The 19,405-nt window shown below is 53.9% G+C and overlaps 1 protein-coding gene across 1 annotated transcript in view; it reads right to left on the bottom strand.

Annotated features, from left to right (window-relative positions):
* Nucleotides 1-19,405, bottom strand: part of LAMA5 (laminin subunit alpha 5) — a 164,485-nt gene that overhangs the window by 42,149 nt on the left and 102,931 nt on the right. The window contains 13 exon segments of the mRNA XM_065414983.1: nucleotides 1,597-1,705; nucleotides 2,464-2,624; nucleotides 3,145-3,298; nucleotides 4,265-4,371; nucleotides 4,476-4,618; nucleotides 9,146-9,284; nucleotides 12,461-12,617; nucleotides 13,066-13,165; nucleotides 13,889-13,994; nucleotides 16,310-16,362; nucleotides 16,949-17,048; nucleotides 17,308-17,360; nucleotides 17,651-17,788. Of these exon segments, the coding sequence (XP_065271055.1) occupies nucleotides 1,597-1,705; nucleotides 2,464-2,624; nucleotides 3,145-3,298; nucleotides 4,265-4,371; nucleotides 4,476-4,618; nucleotides 9,146-9,284; nucleotides 12,461-12,617; nucleotides 13,066-13,165; nucleotides 13,889-13,994; nucleotides 16,310-16,362; nucleotides 16,949-17,048; nucleotides 17,308-17,360; nucleotides 17,651-17,788 (1,520 nt within the window).

Here is a 19,405-nt window from a genome sequence, read left to right as displayed (position 1 = left end):
AATACAAAAGTGTCCCAGCACACTGTTACTGAACAATTGCCGATTTTCTCATTTTTACCATAAAATTACAAAATAAATCAATTGGAATATAAACATTGTACTTACATTGCAGTGTATAGTATATAGAGCAGTATAAACAAGTCAGTGTCTGTATGGAATTTTAGTTAGTACTGACTTCGCTAGTGCTCTTTCTGTAGCCTGTTGTAAAACTAGGCAAATATCTAGATGAGTTGATGTACCCACTGGAAGGCCTTTGCGAACCCCCAGGGGTACGTGAACCCCTGGTTGAGAACCACTGATTCAGAGCTTACATCCCATTTTCACAAGTGACTTTGGCAGTATGTCCCCTTCCATGGTATCTCATCAGAGCATGTTGGCCCGCTTTGCAGAGTATAGGGGAATTCAATGTACACGTTTAGCTCCTACGTGATTAAGTCCCATTTTCAGAAGGTACTGAGTCCTACTGACTTTCAATGACACTTAGTCCCATTTTCAAAAGAGGAGCCTAAATGTTACTGAACATCAATGGGACTCAAGTGCTTAAATCTCTTCTGAAAATGAGACTCGGGGTTGTCCATAGAGAGCCTTAGTGTGCAGCAAGCCAGCGTGTGACTCTACAGCGCACTAGCCAGCCATGTACTAAGTTGCGTGTGGACCCTGCAGTGCACGCTGACCTATTGCTGTCAATGCACATAGAGAACTTTCAGTGAGCGGCAGGAGGGTCCACATGGCCAGTTAGTGCACGGCAAGCTAGTACCCTGGAGATTTACACCCCTGCTTGCTGTGCACTCACCAACTGTGTAGACAATCCCTTAGGGTCACTTAGGACTTAACATCTACACTGAATTCCTCTATGCTCTGCAAAGTGAGCCTACAGGCTCTGATGAGACAGAACGGAGGAGACATATTACCACATTGCTGAAAGACCCTATAAGAGAGTTCCGCAAGAGACAATTCCTTTCGCCCCCCGCTCCCTCAGTCCCAAGTGCCCATGATACATTTTTCACCACATCGTTGTCCTGTCACCTCTTCTCCCAGCCGGCAGCCGACCATATCGGATTGCTCATGATTAAGGCTAAGATTTAGTCATGGGTATTTTTAGTAAAAGTCATGGACACACGGGCAATAAACAAAAATTCATGGCCCCATGACCTGTCCATGACTTGTACTATATACCCCTGACTACATCTTGGGTGTTCGAGGGGGCGGGCGCTCTGGGGTGCCCGCTGGTGCTCGGGGCCTCCACTGTTGCTGGGGGGAAGACACCTGGGACCACCGCTGCTGCCGGGGGGGAGGGGCGAGACACACCGCCACTATTGCTGTGGAGGCTGGCCCCGGAGCCACCTGGGGTCGGAAGCACCGGCAGGCTGCAGAAGTCACAGAGGTCCTGGAACGTCACGGAATCTGTGACCTCCATGACAGACTCGCAGCCTTACTCATGATATAAACAGAGTTCCACACAGTGACTGATCTAACATAGGAACATCACCCTATTCTCCAGGTTAAGTCCTGAATCTACTGGTTCTAGGCCTCCTCCTTCCACACCACCTGGAGCTGAGGGATGCCACACAGCTGTCCTTTATAGTGAGGGCTTACCACGAAGAAGTGGGCTTGATCCGCTGTGAACCGAACGGTTCCCTCTGTGGTAAGTTCAAAAGCTGCCAAGCGATTCTGTGAATCTAAGACCATCCCACGGCAAAGGAAACTGCAAGACAAAAACAGGACTCAAGGACGGCCCCGGGCAGAGCCATAATCCATTTCTTGTCTTGCCAGACATACATTCTTGAAGATATTTATATAGAGCCAAGGTACGTCTTTGAATGCCCGCTCGGGATAGTCACAAGAGTGCATTTCCTAAGGATATCCCAAGCCTTTGTTTCCTACTGCTAAGGTCACAGTTTGAAGTCAAACATGAGAGCAGCTCCCAGACAAGGCACTCAGTCTGTGGGTTACATAAATATTGCCTAGTGCTTGGAGCAGGCGACTCAGGTACAGGATTCATCTTCTATTTTCAGCCGCGCTCTCTCGCTGGGATTCCGTCAAGTCACTTAGGCCCAGATTTTCAGAATTGGGAATGCATGTGAGATAAGCAAGCATCAAATTTGCAAGTGCATTGGCCCTAGCTGCAGTAAGCACACACAAAAGGGGTTCTGAAGGTCTGGGCTGCCCGCGTCCCACTTTCCCCACTATTGAATGGGAGCGACAACGTGCCTACCCTTCCAGGGGGGTTGCAAGATTCAAGCTGGCACCAAGATCCCATGGCGGGTACTGCACTAACATATGTGCCCAGATACAATATTCTCATTCTGAGGCACAAGGCTGAACGTGTTATTAGTGCAACAAAGTAGGAAGCAACTGAACAGAGATGCTTGTCCCCTCACTGTGCAATGCAGGAGAGGGACGTTACCGTATTCGCTCCAGCTAACCCTTCGCGCCGCCTCTTGTTCAGATCTGGCTTGGTACCTGTAGTCACATGTGTGGAAGGTGAGTGACCCCTGCTGGGTGGCTAACTGCAGGGAGCTCATCGCTACGCTGGCCCTCTGCACAGCATCCTTGTTGGCGTACTCCACCAGCAGCACGTATCTCCCAGGCTGGGGAACAGCGAGCCGCAGCTGGACCTCCACCTGGGTGGGAAATGAAAATATGACAGAGAGATACACTGCATCTCACCTCCCCTTACTGCACACACAGGTTACCAGTGCTATGTACCAGCTTTCCTCTTCGTGACCCAAGACACTCCATGGACTGAAATGATGCATTGCGACAGCTCTCAGTGGGTGCAGACCACCTCCGATATAGCCTCCTGCTGGGGGCTACATCAGTGAGATTCTTAGGTGCACAGGCTTCGACGATATGGACAGGCTAAGAAGGCAGTGGGCCATGTTTTAAAATCCCAGCACGAGCATATCCCCCCCCCCCCCCCCACCACCACCATTTACACGCTCAGGGCAGAGTTTGCAGGGGTGACTACATGGGTGAGCAGCACCCAAACACACACTTGATGAGCTGCAGGAGGAACAGAGTGGGTGTGGGCGAGTTTCTGGAATAGCCGTCCCAGGATATTTAAAGTACAAGGTCTCTCAAGGGGACAGCCGGCACCTTTGGTCTCAGAGGGCTGCAGGGTGAAATAAATGAGCTACTCACATCACTGCCGCTGCACAGCGCCATCTGCGGGTGTGATGGGGTGATGGGCACCATGGGACAGGGCCTGGGTAAGCTGTTGTCCAGCCGGCACACCATGTCTCCTCCAGACGCAGAGGGGAAGCTGTCCACAGACAGGTACTTGTACAAGAGGCAGCTAGAAGTGTTAGGAAAGAATTTGTGAAGTTCTGTGGTTAGTGTTGTCTTGTCCAGCCCAGGTCCCGGTGAGCAAAGCAAGGGCTCCGCTGCTCATGAGAGCATCCTGGCCTTGGATGGAGCAAGAGTTTGTGTTTCACTGGCCACGGCAGTGAAAATCCCCCTCTCCTCTCCTCCCCGCGTCCCCACGCTGTGCTGTTCAAGTGCCTCAGATCTCTCTGGGAGGGTCCACGTCTCGGGGCAGACCGGGAAATCAGTCTCCATAGCCCATTCAGCCCTGGCTGGTGGTCTCCACAGAGAGGCCATGGGGGAAGGTGGTGTATGAGATATGGACACCTGCCCATTAGGCGTGGAAGAGGCTGGCAGTTCATTTCATGTTGGCCAGCGACCACTGCTTATTACTAACAACGTTCCGGGGCTATCGACCAAGGCGGGCGGGGAACGGGGCAGCGCCCCCAGTACTAACCCTTTGAACTGTCCAATGACCTAGGCATCCCTCCCGCCAGTGCAACGCCCGCTCCCAAATCCTATGGTGAGATTGGGTGGGGCCGTGCCATTAGGAAGAGGAAGCCATTCAGCCTCGAACTTTACTGCCCCTGTTTGTTATGTTCCATTGTCACGGTCAAAACCTCTCCCCACACAGCCACCCTCACCCCCCGAAGCCCTGCAGACTCTTGCGAACACAGCACTCCTCCACTGGCCTGAATGGCAGGCGAGAGGCACCACAGGGGTCCTGGGGTAGTTAGCTGCTGTGGCTGACTTCTTCCAAGAGCCCCTGCCCCCATTTGCCCAGGCTTCCCTGGTGAAGGGAGATCCCTGGTGCCTCCCCCACAGCGCGCAGCTGCTGACCGAATGGGAATGCAGCCCTGCACAGAAGGGGGCAGTCTACAGGTTCATTAGTACCAGAGAGCTGGGAAGACCCCAAATGACACAGATCACAGACAAAGAGAGGAATGGATTTCCTTACTTCTGACTGGCTCGTTCAGGGGCTGGGCCGTAGGTACACGCCTCTGTGACCTTCAGCTGCAGTATGGGCGCTTCATAGTACGAACTGGGGAGCAAAACCAGATAGTCCTGGAACAGGGGTGGAGAAGAAGGGGGACAAGTTGAGTGTGACTCTGTTCCTCGGGAAACTGCCAGAGCTTTCCTTGGGGGAAGGAGAAAGGTAAGGGCCTTACCAGCAGTATGCCCTCTGCCTCAACGATCAGTGACCACACGCTGGGGTTCAGCACAAAGGGCTCCCCGAAGCTGTTCTGAGGGACGGTGACAAAAGCCGGTTCGGTGCTGGGAGCGAAGATGATCTGCTTGGTCTGCTCAGTACCTGGGGCGGGAAGGACAAGAGACTGTGAGAGGGCACAAGCTCAGGGCGGCTCTGAGGTGATACCGCGCAACAGGCAGCAAGCGCGGAGGATACAGGCGGGGAAGTGACTCTGTAAACGTGGCTCGGGGGGGGAGCCTGGTTTAGTCTCTCGAGCAGCGTTCACTGTGGATGCGCCGAGGTCCCACATCAGACAATGACAGAAATACCCCCCAAGCAGAATCTGCTCAGTGAAAAAAATCACTGACTGCCCCACTGTTATTGCTCATCTGTAGCTCTCATCCAATGCTGAACAGTCCATACCCAACAGCATCCCAGCTAGAACTTATTTACTATGAAATTATTTGAAGACAAGTGACAAGAATCAAACAGATACACTATACACAACAGAGAATATCTTGCTGCAAACTCGGAGACCCTCCTGCCTTTCCCCACCAACCACAGCAACAGACATTCTGCAGCTGGAGCTTAGAGGGCAATTTAATGCAACAGCCTTCACCTGGATTTCAGGCCCCATCCTTATCCCACTGAAACTTGTTGGCTAAACTGACGCTCAGTTGACATTTTAAATCAATTAACTTTGAGTGTGATCACAGCACGGCACCTAGTGTCAGAATGGCTACTGGCTAGTTTACAGGTCCAGGGTTTTTGTAAACACATGAAATGAGCAGATGTGCCGGTCTGCCTGGGGGGGCAGATGAGCTGAGGCAGGAGGCTGTGAATTTCACACGCACGTTCCTCTGACTGTCTTTGTGTGGTACATTTACAGCACGGCACGCAGCAGGGGCGAGAGAGGGTAGGGCGAAGGAGCATGCTACTACTTCGACTGTTTAGCCGCATCCAGTACGTGGACAGAGCAATTAACTCAAGATTGGACCCTAGATTCCTGAACCATACATTCGGAGCTGTCAGGGAGCGAAAGGGTTAAATGCTTGCCACACAGTACGCTGCAAGGGACTAACTTGCTTGTAGGCCCCTCGTCTTAACATTGGCAGCCCCTTCCACACAGGATGAGGATGGCACGATGTTTTGGAGACTACATGGCTTAGCAAAGGGGCTGCTGTGCTGGCTCCACTCATCGGTCCACCAGGCTGGGAATATGCCTCCTGCACTAGCAAATACTTGACGCTTCCAAGGAAGGGAAAAAAGCCACAGCATTATACAGCAAGCCAGCTGTAATCCTTCCTGACCTATGCTGTGATCAGATTACGCCCGGCAGCATGTGAGTGGATGACCCTTCTCTTAACTTTCCTGTGTAGAAATGTAACTGGGCGTATAATTATCCAGCCGCTTGCTTTCTTGTTTTAAAGCAAGATCTGGGCACGTCAGGCCCTGTATATATCCTCCAGCTGCTCACTTCACAAGGTAAAGCAACAGTTTCTTCTGTGCCAGCCCAGCAGCTCCAAATAAATAACAACAATATTTTCTATTCAATGTCACCTTTCATCCCAGGATCTCAGACCATTACGTCAACAGTAGAGAATTAAGGAACCTCCTCCCTGTCCGGGAGCATTATACGTACAGATTGTGAAACTGAGGCCTGGTCTACACTAACCCCCAAATTCGAACTAAGGTACGCAACTTCAGCTACGTGAATAACGTAGCTGAAGTCGACATACCTTAGTTCGAACTTACCGCGGTTCAGACACGGTCCACACGCGGCAGGCAGGCTCCCCGTCGACTCCGCGGTACTCCTCTCGCCGAGCTGGAGTACCGCAGTCGACGGCGAGCGCTTCCGGGATCGATTTATCACGTCCAGATGCGATAAATCGAACCCGGAACTTCGATTCCCAGCCGCCGAACTAGCGCGGTAGTGTAGACCTGGCCTGAGATACAGAGGTCAAGTGATTTGTTCCGGGTCATAATGCAAGTCAGTGGCAGGGAACACCAGTTTTGTACCTCCCAGCCCTGTTTTTTTAACCATTAGACTGGGAATCCTCATGATGGTACCAAACAGGACAGCACCAGCCATCCCCAATCTAGCTCCTTGAAACAGAACTCAGCGGATGACGAATGAGTAGAGGCTGACTGTCGCTCACGTTGAGGGTGCAGTTGCACAGGGAAGACATGCCAGGGCAGGCGCAGTGCCGTTCTCTTGCAGGGTCTCTGTGAGAGCTGCCACACTGGGCTAGTTCTCCTGAGGAACAAATTGCTGCAGCTGGCTTTGAAACTTGCTGGCTTCCTTGGGACAGATTGTCGAAGGGGCCTCACACCACTCTCTACAGGGACTGCAATTTTCTACGTACTTGCCAACTCAAGAACTTCCCTGCAGAGATCGATTAGCCAACCTGGGTCAGCAAATGCACGTTGCACATGGACACTGGCGTTCCCGTGTATGAAAAAACCGGCAGATGCAATTTTGCCAGAAAAACATGTGGCATCAAGGGGTTGCAGAGACTCGCTCTTCAGAAAAGTGAACGCAAAAGGTGGATGCGAACAAAGGCTGGAGCAGAATGTTACTGCTCCTCTTCCTCACTGGGCTGAGCGCTTGCCATGCTGCAGAAACCAGATGTCACTTCGCCATCCTGGCATGGGTAGGGCGGGCAGGGAAAGATACGCCTGACTCAGTTCCAAGTCATTCCTTATGGAAAACCAACCTATAGGGTTTAATAGGGGCCATGCCAATAAGGTTCTATAGGAATCACTTAAAAAGCCGACAGAATTTAATAGAAAGGGACAACTTTTCTATAGGGTTTATTGAACCCTCCTATAAAAAGCAGTCCTTGTCTATGCAGTCCTATGGGACTGTTCCAGAAGGGACACAATCAGTCGCTGGCAGCCTGGAATCCCTTGGTGGCAGTGCTGCATGCGGGTGTGACAGTGGATTTCAAACTCCAAGCTTGGGGGCCAGAGGCAATGCCCAGCTGCTCTTCCAGAGTCTCCTGCTGTCACCAACAGCTAGAGCTAGCAGCCCCTCCGAGGCACTTGCCAAATCACCCTGCCTGAGGGAGAGGAGCCACCCAGTAAATCGTGCGTTGTGGGGAAGGGAGAGCAGCAGAGGGGCTCAGAGAGAGGGCGGCTCTGGGGAAGCAAAGAGCCCCATGAGGATTGGCACTCGGGTCAGGCATGGCAATGCTCAGTCCTGGGCATGAGCTGCCAGAAAAAAGAGAAAGCTGCTGCTTGGGTAACAGCCCAGGGGAGAAGCAGATGGGCCCTGAGCTACCAGAAAAGAGCAAGCCAATGACTGGCACGAACCCCAGTTCCTATCTCCTGGCCTAGTTGAGAGGAGACATTAGCAGTAGGCTGTGTGCACGTGCCTGTGCATGGGTAAAGCCCTTGTATCCTCTTCCACACAAAAAAACCAAAACCAAAATCATCTGTCCCAGTGTGCTCTTGCCTACACGTTGCTGATTCCTGGTACATACAACACGTGGGTCTCTGTGCCTTTCAAGCTGTCTTTGCTGGCTCTTCCTTTCCCCGCCTGCACAGGCTGGGTTATCAGAGTCCGTGCAGCCAGCTTAGAGCAACTGCCAAAATGCAATGGGACACCCTGTTAAACGCCTGCCAGACCAAGCCACCTGGCACTTCCCAAAGGCCAAAAGCCAGGCTCTTCCGCCATGTCCTTATCAATCAGGAAGGGGGGTCTGGTCTCCTGCTACTGCCTCTGGCTTTAAAATACAAGGTGACGTGCTCTGATGGTAGAAGGTGGCTGCAGGGAGCACACGGACAGGCGAAGCGCATCCCCCTCCTGCATGTCCCGCCACTTCATTCACCAACTGGCAGTGAAAGACGGGAGCTGAAAAATAAAGCCTGGGTCCGGATGCTGCCATTCGGATCTGGTTCCACCTGCGTGGCCCATCTTGGACGTGTAGCTACTCCTCTCGGGCTCTGCAAGGGCCTTCCGGGCCATCCTGTCCGTTCGGGGGCACCAGGCAGGGAAGCCTCATCTAAACGTTATGCCGCCTCCTCCAACACCGGCCGAGTCGACAAGCGCGCTCCCCTTGGGGCCGTGGCCGGGGATCGCTGCGGCGCTGGCTTGTTAAATGGGGGAAGTGCCGCCTCGGTCCAGCCTCCAGCTCTGGAGGGCAGAAGTTCCAGAGTAAAGCCGTACAGAGATGTCCGCAGGAGACTGCGGGGGGAAGGGAGGAAGCGGCAGTGGCACAGGGGAGCAGCGTGGGACCCTTACCTCTCCTTCGTGGCTGATAAGCTGTAATTTTGCCATACACAGTGGCACCTCCTGAATTAATATACCTCAGGATGACATGGAATAGATAGAGCTCTGCCTCCTTCACGTCTACCGTGACTCTGACTTTATTCTGCAAAAAGCAAAAGCACATTGGGCACACATCACTGTGGGGCCGGCGCTGGGCCCATTACCCATCCTGTGGGAGAGCGGTACCTGCCTGCCTGCCTACCTGCCTCTCTCTCTAGTCCCCCTCCCCTCTGCATGACACAGGGGAGCAGCTGCCAACGCGCCAAGGGCTGGCACGCTGGAGGAGCTCAGAAGGTCCCAACGGGCGGTGTTTCAGAGGGGTGGTTTGCAGAAAGCGGGGATGTTTTGGTTAGTCTAAGACTGAGAAATGCACTTACAGTTGCCACAAACATTAAACTTTCCTTCCTCAAGGACCGAGACCCTCCCTTCCACATTGGCCGGCCCCCGGTTGACGTAGCGGAAGACGATGCGGAACAGGTCAGGGGAGGTCACATTGAGAGTCACCACTACCTTGGGCTGGTGGGAGAGAGAAAGGGGAGAGAAGCAGAGCAACACCTTAAATCACCTCCACCGCCAATAGCCACCAGCCCCAGCGCAGCAGCTCGGGGGACTGCTCCCGAAGCACCATGCCACAGCGCAGGAGGAGTCAAGCAACCACGCAGCCTAACAGCGTGAAAAGGGCAGCAGGAGAAGGCATTGCACATGTGCTACCAACTGCACTTTACAAGCATCCACCTATCCTCCTCCCTCTCCATGGGTGGGTGGGCGGGAGAGGTGAGGCAGGGGGCATGCACCAGGAGAGCAGCTCCGCTATCTGACAACACCTACAAGGCACTCTCACACACTCGCGTTTAGGTTGCTTGGCCACAGCGTTTAACTGGAGAGCGTTCCAAGCCGTCGGTTTTGGAATGGAAGCTGGCTAGCATGGATGGGTGCTGTTTGGTGGAGGGGCTATTTGGGGGGGGGCATATTCTAAGCTAGGGAAAGAGGTTACTTTAACAACAGGCTTGACTCCATTATTAATGTAACATGGGTTTGGTGCTTTGTACTACAGTCAGCCCATGGGCGGCTCCAAGGCCATCTGTCTCTGTGCTCATGGGTTCACCACCCAAATGTCCGCAGAGAGGCTGCAAATTGAAATCATGCGGTTTTCTCTGATACTTGAAATGCTAACAACTAGCAATACCAACTGAGGACTCTCCCGAGAGATGTGTCCACTTATTCAAGAGCTGCCACGTGGCCTTGATTCAGGAAAGCATCCCTATCTAGGAAAGCACTTAAGCATGCGCTTAACGTGAAGCACATGCTAAAGTCCTATTGACTTTCATGGGATCTAAGCACATGCTTAAGTGCTTTCCTGTGCCAGGGACCAAGTGGAGGTTTGCCAAGCAAACCCTCCATGGGCATGATCAACTGGCTGCGATAAAGGAGGGCCGTTCCCTTGAGAAAAGATACTGGCAAGGGACGTTAAAGACTAGGTTTTAGGGTGAAAGCTCCAAGGTCCCAGCCTGAGCTTCTCGCTCGAGGACACATTGGAATGACCTCGCACGGAAAAGGGGCCTGCCGACCCAAAGCCACACACCTGCCCGACATTCAACACCCAATGGAGTCTCTAATGCAGCCAGTGGATACCAAACAAAACCAGCAGCCAAGTGAACAACTTACTTAACAGTCTCTGGTTGCTCGGCCTGGGATTTTCAAAAGGAACCCGGAGGAGTTAGGCGTCCAGCTCCCACCAGAATTTAGTGGAAACCTGGTGCTTAACTCCCTTCAGCCCCTTTGAAAGCCCAGCCTAGCCTAGCAACAAAGCAAAGCAAAGAATATTCTAGCTGTAGGTGGAGAGAGCAAGGGTCAGGATAAAGAACCTGCTACACAGGACAACCCTGTATGGCTGCTATATAACCCCCCTAGCCCTCCGACACACACTCAACGTTCTGATAGGGGCCGTGCAGAAGAAAGGTTCACGGAGGGAAAAGCTGGAGGGAACCATGTGAGTGGATGTTACAGCCTCGCCCCCATGTAGAAAATCATCTATACTCAACAACAGTCCAGGCAAAGTAGCCACAAAGGGTATAAGCTGCGTGTAGTAACGGGGGAGAAGTGGCTTCCTTTTTGGGGTCGGGGAGAGGGGGTTACATAGAGTGTGGCAGGAAAGAGAAGAGCAGGTGAAAGGGCCCCAAGGAAACCTGCAGACATTGTATAGAGAAAGCCCCGTAAGAGGCTTCCCACTAACTGAATTAGGATACATAGATCATACAGCCAGAAGGGACCACTGTGATCCTCTAGGCCAGGGGTCTCAAACTCAATTTACCTTAGGACCAGTGCCAGTCCTCAAATCCTCCCAGCAGGCCAATGATGTCACTCATGCTGCCCAGAATACGCCCCCCCCCCCGCCCCCCAAGTCCACCCCCCACCTGCCTATGGCTCTGGGAGGGAGTTTGGGTGAGGGAGGAGGTCTGGGGTGCAGGCTCTGGGCTGGGGCAGGGGATGGGGGTGCAGGTGGAGGGGGTAGGGTTGCAGGCTCTGGGAGGGAGTTTGGGGGCGGGAGGGGGTGTGTGGGAAGGGGAGAGGGTGCAGGCTCTGGGATGGAGTTTGGGTGCTGGGTGCAGGTTCTGGGCTGGGGCAGGGGATGGGGGTGCAGGAGGAGGGGGTAGGGTTGCAGGCTCTGGGAGGGAGTTTGGGGGCGGGAGGGGGTGTGTGGGAAGGGGAGAGGGTGCAGGCTCTGGGATGGAGTTTGGGTGCTGGGTGCAGGTTCTGGGCTGGGGCAGGGGATGGGGGTGCAGGAGGAGGGGGTAGGGTTGCAGGCTCTGGGAGGGAGTTTGGGGGCGGGAGGGGGTGTGTGGGAAGGGGAGAGGGTGCAGGCTCTGGGATGGAGTTTGGGTGCTGGGTGCAGGTTCTGGGCTGGGGCAGGGGATGGGGGTGCAGGAGGAGGGGGTAGGGCTGCAGGCTCTGGGAGGGAGTTTGGGGACTGGGAGGGTGTGGGAAGCGGATGCAGGCTCTGGGAGGGAGTTCGGGGGTGGGAGAGGGTGTGTGAGGAGGGGGTGGGGGGTGCAGGCTTTGGGAGGGGGTCAAGGGGTGCGGCGCTTACCTGGGGCTCCAAGGCAGGGCGGGCTGGGAGGCCTCCGCACGCTGCTGCCCCCAGGCATCACCCCCGCAGCTTCCCATTGGCCGCAGGGACGCTTGGGGCGGGGGCAGCGTGTGGAGGCACAGCCCCGGGGCCGCAGGGAGGGGCCCGGCAGACACGTGGAGCGAGCAAGCAGACACTGCTCAGCTCCGCTGCGCTGCCCGGGCCCCAGGCCATTGTAAATCTCCTGGGGGGGGAGGGGGAACATCCAGGGGCGGCAGGTGTGGCCAAGGGAGAGACCCAGCCACATTGGGGAGGTTCGCGGGCCACAGATGGCCTGCGGGCCGGGAGTTTGAGACCCCTGTTCTAGGTTGACCTCCTGAGCAGGGCTTCCTGAATTAGGATCTCTCCTCTCAGTAGTCTATTCTGTCCCTAATGCTACAGGAAATATCTGTACAAACAGACTATATTTACACTGCACTGTTTGTTTTGGCCACCACATGACCTTGGGTTTAGAGCAGCTCTTTGGGTTAAAATAAGACACGCGTCTACAGCGCATCGAATGGTTAGCCTTCTGCGTCCTTTCCTGGTAGGGAGCACAGGCTGGGGCCAGTCCCGTAAATCATACCTGAATGGGAGACATCTGAGCGTATCCTCTCCAGCTGAAATTCTCAAACTCCAGGGGGTTGTAGCCGAAGCGAACAGCCCGGCCATCTAGCGTGGTGCCCTCTTCCAACTCGAATTTCAGGTGGTGGAGGTCAGGGAAATAATGGTCCCTCGCAGGCCTGGGGAAGAGAGTCAATAGATAGAATTACAAGCCTGGTTTCCAGAGTCTGGGGAACTCGCTTCATGCTACTCCCATGATTGCTGGCTTCTCGGGGGCCCTCCAGGACACAGCCAAACGGGATGGTGTCTGCAGCTGTTAGCTCCATATCAACACTGCATGGGACTCCCTCTTCCCAATAATGGGGAGAAAAACTGGAGCGGAGTTAACTTCTTTCCAGCTGTTTAGGGAGGGAAGGGGCTGGAGAGGAGGGTCCCCAACAAGGGGCGAACACGCTGGGGTGTAGGTGTGCGGTAGTGGTTGCGGTGGCAAGGGACGGGAGACACGCAGCCTCCAGCGTTCTAAGGCCATGGCCCGCTAGCTGGGGAGGGGGTGCTGGAGAAGTCTCCAGCTAAAGGAACAAGGAGCGAACGCGCCAAGCAGCTCTGTAGTGGCAGCTGGCCTCTTACAGGGTGCATGTTGGGCCTTGTGTGTTCTGCCTGCAGTGACAGGCTCCAGTCCTCGCCTCGCACGTCGGCCCGATGGACCCACCAACGTCGCACCGGCAGCCTGTGGACAGGAAGCAGGTGTTTACATTCCACTGATATTAACGAGCTCCGAATAGCACTAATCAAAGCTGCGCACCGAAGGGAGGAGCCGCCGAGAGCTCTATTTTTATTCCGTTGTATCCGTTTTCATGTTGGCTTGGACCCCGCTTGGATTAGCTTCTCTTCCATCGCAGCGCTGATCTATTTCCAGACTGCTGATGGCTGCTGAGAACAACGCAGGCCTGCAAATCCTCTCAGTGAGCCCTCTGAGCTCCGACCAGGCCTCTGAACCCAAACCCCTTCCGCAGCCCTGCTCACTGCCTATCTCCCAGCACCGCCACCCTTGTAGCGCACCACTGAGGGGGAGAGCATTGTGCAGGGCGACAGGCAGCTGCAGCCTCTGCTGCTTCGCCCCTCACCACCAGCATTAATGTGCACACAGGGAAGCAGAAGTACAAGCTTGTAAGGCAAGAAGTAAACTCCAGGCATCCACCCTCACCTGGTTCCCCTCCCATCCTTAGTGGGAGGGGAGTGAATCATCTGATCGACTCCGGGGACGTACAGTGGGTCTAAATCAGGTGCTCAATTCTATCACTTCTGGTAGAAGAGCCCAACCCTCTGTTCTCATCCACTTTGCTTTCCAGGCCTCAGTACTCTTGTCCCACAGACCCCAGACAGGCAGCTCCGTGCTCCAGGCCACCAGCTGGCAGATCTAGCACCTCATGAAAGAGAGAAGGGTACCCACCTTGGCAGCCAAAGTAATTTGCATGGTCCAGGTTGAAGTATCCGTCCTTACACGTGGAGCACAACTGGCCGCAGATGCTGGGTTTGCAGAAACACTGTCCATTGCCCTAGGAGACAGCCAGGTCAGTCAGCGCCCCATGGGCGTGGCTCTGCCCCTCCTCAACACTCAGTACAACCAAACCAGCATTTGAGAGAGGAAGGATGGTGCAGTGGTCAGGACAAAGGCCTGGCACTCTAGAGACCCAGGTTCAATCCCCAACTCTGTCAGAGCTTCCCTAGGCAAGTGTGTGACTCAGCTCCCCCCTGCACACTGAGCTAACAGCACTACCCTACCTCACAGGGTGTTGTGAGGAGAAAACCAGTAATGACTGCAGGGCACTCAGACACTAACACAATGGGGTGGGTCCAGGTCCATGAGGAGGGCCCGTAAGCACTCCCGTAATGCAGCCAATAAATAATGCCCTCATTGGGCCAGATCAATACCTACGGTTAGACTATTTAACAGCACGGTGAACGTACAAGAAGGGACTGCCCTTACAAACAGCTAAAACCTTGTCATAATCTGCCCATTGCCACACACTATGGAGAGTGAAGCCATTTTACCTAGGGCGGGCAGGCAGGCACTGCGCGAGCTCCCTTGGGGAGATAATTTGGCCTTGCCTCACGGAGGGGTGTCTGTGCTGTTACAGCTACACCATTGTAACTGCACTGCCCTGGTGTGAACGGGGGCTGGGGCCAGAGCAAATCACGATTTACACCGGGGTTTGCACTAGTATAGCTGTCTCGGTGCAACACCACCACTGGCTATAATCCCCACTCTTGACAAGACTTTAGTGATGATCCCTTAACAAAAGCTACTGTGGAACATTCCTTGGGATGGAGAATGGGAAAACACAGTCTTCATCGAGCCCATGGGCAGCAGGATGTGGCTGAGGCCCACCATATTATTCAGAGGCCTTTACTTTTCCCCAACCCCACAGATGTTACAAAGACCGTGATGGCTACTGAGAAGAATGCACGCCTGCCACCCTTGCCAAACAACTCTGCAGCCTCCCTCCAAGGCTTCTGCCAAAGACTTTCCAGCTAGCCTGGGCTCTGAGTGGATTACTACATAGTAAGGTTGCAAATTCTGTGGGGTACGGTCTTTTTGTTGTACAGCACCTAGCACAATAGGGCCCTGGTCCTTAGGTGCTACTACAATACACATCATAATAGGACTCTTCCGTTTCTCGTAGGCCAAAGCACAAACGCTGAATGAGTTACGTCTTCTTTCTTATGTCTTCTTTCCTCAATCCTGATGTAGGCTCTAAACCAGACGTGGGCAAACTACGGCCCGTGGGACCATCCTGCCCGGTCCCTGAGCTCCCGGCCGGGGAGGCTAGCCCCCGGTCCCGTCCCCTCCCCGCCCCCAGCTGTCCCCCTCCCCCGCAGCCTCACCTCACCGTGCCGTGGGGGCACGCTGGGCAAGAGAGCAGGAAGGGAGGCTCACTCGCAGCCTCCGGGGAGCAGGCGGGCAGTGTGGGTGGCAGGAGCGCGGGGAACGCGGGTGGCGGACTCAGGAGGACACCGAGCGGCAGCGCAGCCGGCCGGACAGAAGCGTCTGTTTCCCCTTCAAAGCGCCGCTTCTCTCCAGCACCGGCTGCACGGCCGCCCAGTGTCCTCCTGAGAGAAGCGGCGCTTTGAAGAGGAAATCGCTTCTCTCCGGCTGCGCGGCTGCCCCTGCTCCGCCTGAGTCCTCCGCCCGCGTTCGCAGGGACACATTCAGAAGGGAGCTTGGGGGGGGAGGGGGGGAAAGAATCGATAGGGCCACGGAATCCTGGGAGGGAGCAGTCAGGGGACAAGGAGCAGGGGGGGTTGGATAGGAGGTGGTGTCCCGGGGTGGCAGTTAGGGGACAAGGAGCAGGGGGGGTTGGATAGGGGGGTTGGGGTTCCAGGGGGGCAGTTAGGGGACGAGAAGCAGGGGGGTTGGATGGGTCGGGGTTCTAAGGGGGTCAATCAGGGGGCGGGAAGTGGGAGGGGGCAGGGGCCAGGCTGTTTGGGGAGTCACAGCTTTCCCTGCCTGGCCTGCCATACAGTTTTGGAACCCCAATGTGGCCCTCGGGCCAAAAAGTTTGCCCACCCCTGCTCTAAACCCAGGTCCTCAGGCAAGTCCAGGCTGCGGCATCACATCAACAGGATGGAGAAGATCAAGGGGGTCAATGTGGATAAATGATCTCTAGTTTCAGCTTGACAAAGGGCACCCAGAACTCACTGGCGCAACCTCTGAGCAGACAGCGTCAGGACAGGAGAGTGGTTCTGCGGGAGCCGGGTTTGGAAAGCTCCAGCTATTACACACATGAAGGGCTTTTCCTAACTCTAAAGGGAGCAGGGGGGCGGGGGGGGGGATCTAATTCTACACAGGGAACTTTGGGAGTGATCTTACTTGCTGACACACTGCAACTCCACTGATGGTGCCCTTGGTATCACACTGGCAGCCTGAAGAGAGCAGAAGAGCACGAGAGAGTGAGGAAATCAATCCAGCCGTCGAGAGACTATTCAAAACTCTCAGATTGACACCAACGTTCCTTGCAGCAGAGGAAACCAGACATGATAGAAGCCAAGGGGATGGAGAGAGGAAATAAACCAGCTCTTGGCTTCTGCTATGGAGGGAAACTAACCAAAGTAGCACAGACTCACTAAGGGCTGGATTTTCAGCCGGCCTCACGCTTGCCCTGGATGTTGCACACTGTTTGCACGTGCACATTCCCATTTTACACACGTAAAACCTGTATTTGTGTAAAGTCTGAGTTTGGTCCTGGCAGAGCTGGCAAAACAAATCCTTGGATCCATTCCTTTGAAAAGGGTCCCAGGTCTGGCCCATCCCCCCTGCTAAGTGTGGATGACAAAATCAGTCCCGTCACTTGGGACGCTAACGCTTCGTGCCATAACTGAAGGTGGAAACGATGGGAATGGAGAAAAGGGAATCACATCTACTCCAATGGAGATGACCTAGGTTTGGCCCTTAAACCTCTAGAGGAACAGACTGCCCCCAAAAGACTCCTCTTATATGCAAGTTCCTTACTCGTGCATCCATACGGGTTATCTGGAGTCAGGTTCCAGTACAGCGGTTTGCACCTGTCACAAGCTGGACCTTCGACATATGCCCGACATGCACAGGAACCCTGAAAAATCGGGGGCATGAAAACAAGGATTAGGCGAGAATGCCAGGGGCTCGAGCAGCATCACAGAACCTGCAGCTAAGGGGACAGATGAGGTCTCCTGCTCTACAGAGCGGGAAGCTGCCGTTCTCTGCATTGTACCTGGAGCAGGTCCTGCGACACAGTAGGAAATTCTGAGACCAGGGAAGAAAAACAAATGAGGTTTGCAGGAAAGGAAACTCAAAACAGCCCCAAGAGATTGAGGGGCACATGAAGTACTCACCGGGGACAGGGAAGGGTCTGCAGTTGCTAACCCTGCTGGGTTACAGGAGCCCACTGCAAGGAAAAGCACAGCTTGAAGCAGGTTTAAAACAGACCCCTTAAAGCTTTGAGTCACCCTGTGTGTACACTCGGAGAAACTTTTCATGGAGGAGATTGGGGGCGGTTGTATTTAAGCTTTCACTGGGTAGATGACTGGTCTGTGTATTTATTAGCGTGTTTTTAAAAACAGGGCTTTGAGTGTTGGCCGGTAGGTGCAGCTGGGTTCGAGGGTGTAGAGGGAAGCCCTAAACGAATGTGCTGTACCAAGTCATGCAGGAAGAGGAGGAGGAGGACGACAATGCTACCTTCGCAATGTGGAAATCCATATGCCCCTGGCATGCAGGTGTCACAGCGCAGTCCAGCCACTTTGGGGCGACAGCTGCACTGTCCAGTTTCCTGATCACATGTGCCGTGGAGAGAGCCCTCTGTGGAGCACTGGCAAGCTGCAGGTGAACAGGGAAAGGTGGGCAGTCAGGCTGAGAGCTGTAAGGCGACTCACGGCCCAGATTAAAATAAAAGGATTTGTTTTAAACAACACAAAGCAGGAACTTAGTTCTTTAAAGACCCCCACCATGCTTGGTGCATTTCAGCTAGAGGTCTCAAAGTGGGGATAAGAGATCACAGCTTCCCACTGAGTCAGCAGCAGCAGGAACTGAACTCAGGACTAGTAATCTGAGAGCATGAGGAACTGCCAGAGCCAGACTGACCCGTTAGCGCAAAGGCAGTAAGTGACTTATATGCTGTCCATAGAACTGCTCAGAAAATGTTCCTTCCCCTCTCCTCCCCCAATAACATTCTTACCCAATTTTTTTCCTTTTTAAATAATTTGTCAAAATTTCCCAATTTCCACTGAAAAATTACCCCCCCCCCAAAAAAAAAAACGGGATCAGGAAATGCCACCATAGTGCCTCCTTGAAACTGTGGTTCTGACTGCCTCATGCTACCAGTCTCACCTCTATGGGCTGGGCTCCCCAGCTAGACTACATTTCCCATGATTCACCAGTCTCCCCCCCCTTGCTGAGCCACCATGGTGCATCCTGGGAGATGTAGTCCAGCTGGGAACCTGGCCCATAGAAGAAAAACAGGAGCACTAAGCTACCCTCTCTGCCTGACTCTCTCTGTAGCCAAACCAGCCAATTAATAAACCTCTACAGACATGAGGTATAAAGTTTAATTACCACAAATGTTTTACTTCAGCAGACGCACGCCTCTCACATTCTATGTTTGACCATTAAAACCAAAAGCACACAGGCTACTGAGAACAACAAAAGCCATGTAGTTTATCACATACATGGTGAGGGCCAATTACACCCAATATCTGAGAGCAGCATTCAGTTGTCAAGGCCTGGGGCCATGAGCTCTCAAATAGCACCCGCAGAACATGGCACACCAGGATGGGCCAGCGTGTAGTAATGAGCTAGTAGCACGGATGCAAGAATATTTGCCGATTTAGAACAAAAGCTCCTGGCAAAGAGCTGGGAAATGGTTGTGCTGCTTCCTGCCAGGACCTAGGACTGGACGACGGGGGATGGATCACTTCACAATTGCTTCAGAGGGGACAAACAGGACAATGGCATCTGGCACCAGCCACTGTGGGAAGACAGGATCCTGGGCTAGATGGACCATTGGTCTGACCCAGTACGGCCGTTCTTACGCTCCTGGACAACCTGCTTCTCTCTAACGCACATCGAAATCTCACTGCCCTTTCAACCTAAATGTCACCCAGCAGACGTGCAGCCATCAACTAGCCTGGTCCCAGACAGATTCAGCCCTCTCTCTTCCAATCACTGCTCACATGCTTGTGGATGTATTTCTAGTAAGTTTGCAAATGTCTGGCACCTAACTGGCCTCCTCCAACAGCAAAACATTCTTAGTACTGGAAAAACAATGGAGGATTTTAAAGCTCTGGCTTCCTGCCCTCTCTCGGTTCGTCTATTTTTTAAATCCCGTTTGCACTTCACCTATTTCTTTAGATGAAAAAATAAGTGGCTGCTGCACCCGGGAGACACAATTTGATCCAAGCCTCCAGCCTCTTCAAAGGCATAGTGCCGGCATCACTT

Source organism: Emys orbicularis, chromosome 12, assembly GCF_028017835.1.
Source record: "Emys orbicularis isolate rEmyOrb1 chromosome 12, rEmyOrb1.hap1, whole genome shotgun sequence".
Taxonomy (NCBI): domain Eukaryota; kingdom Metazoa; phylum Chordata; order Testudines; family Emydidae; genus Emys; species Emys orbicularis.
This window is presented reverse-complemented; position numbering and strand designations above follow the sequence as displayed.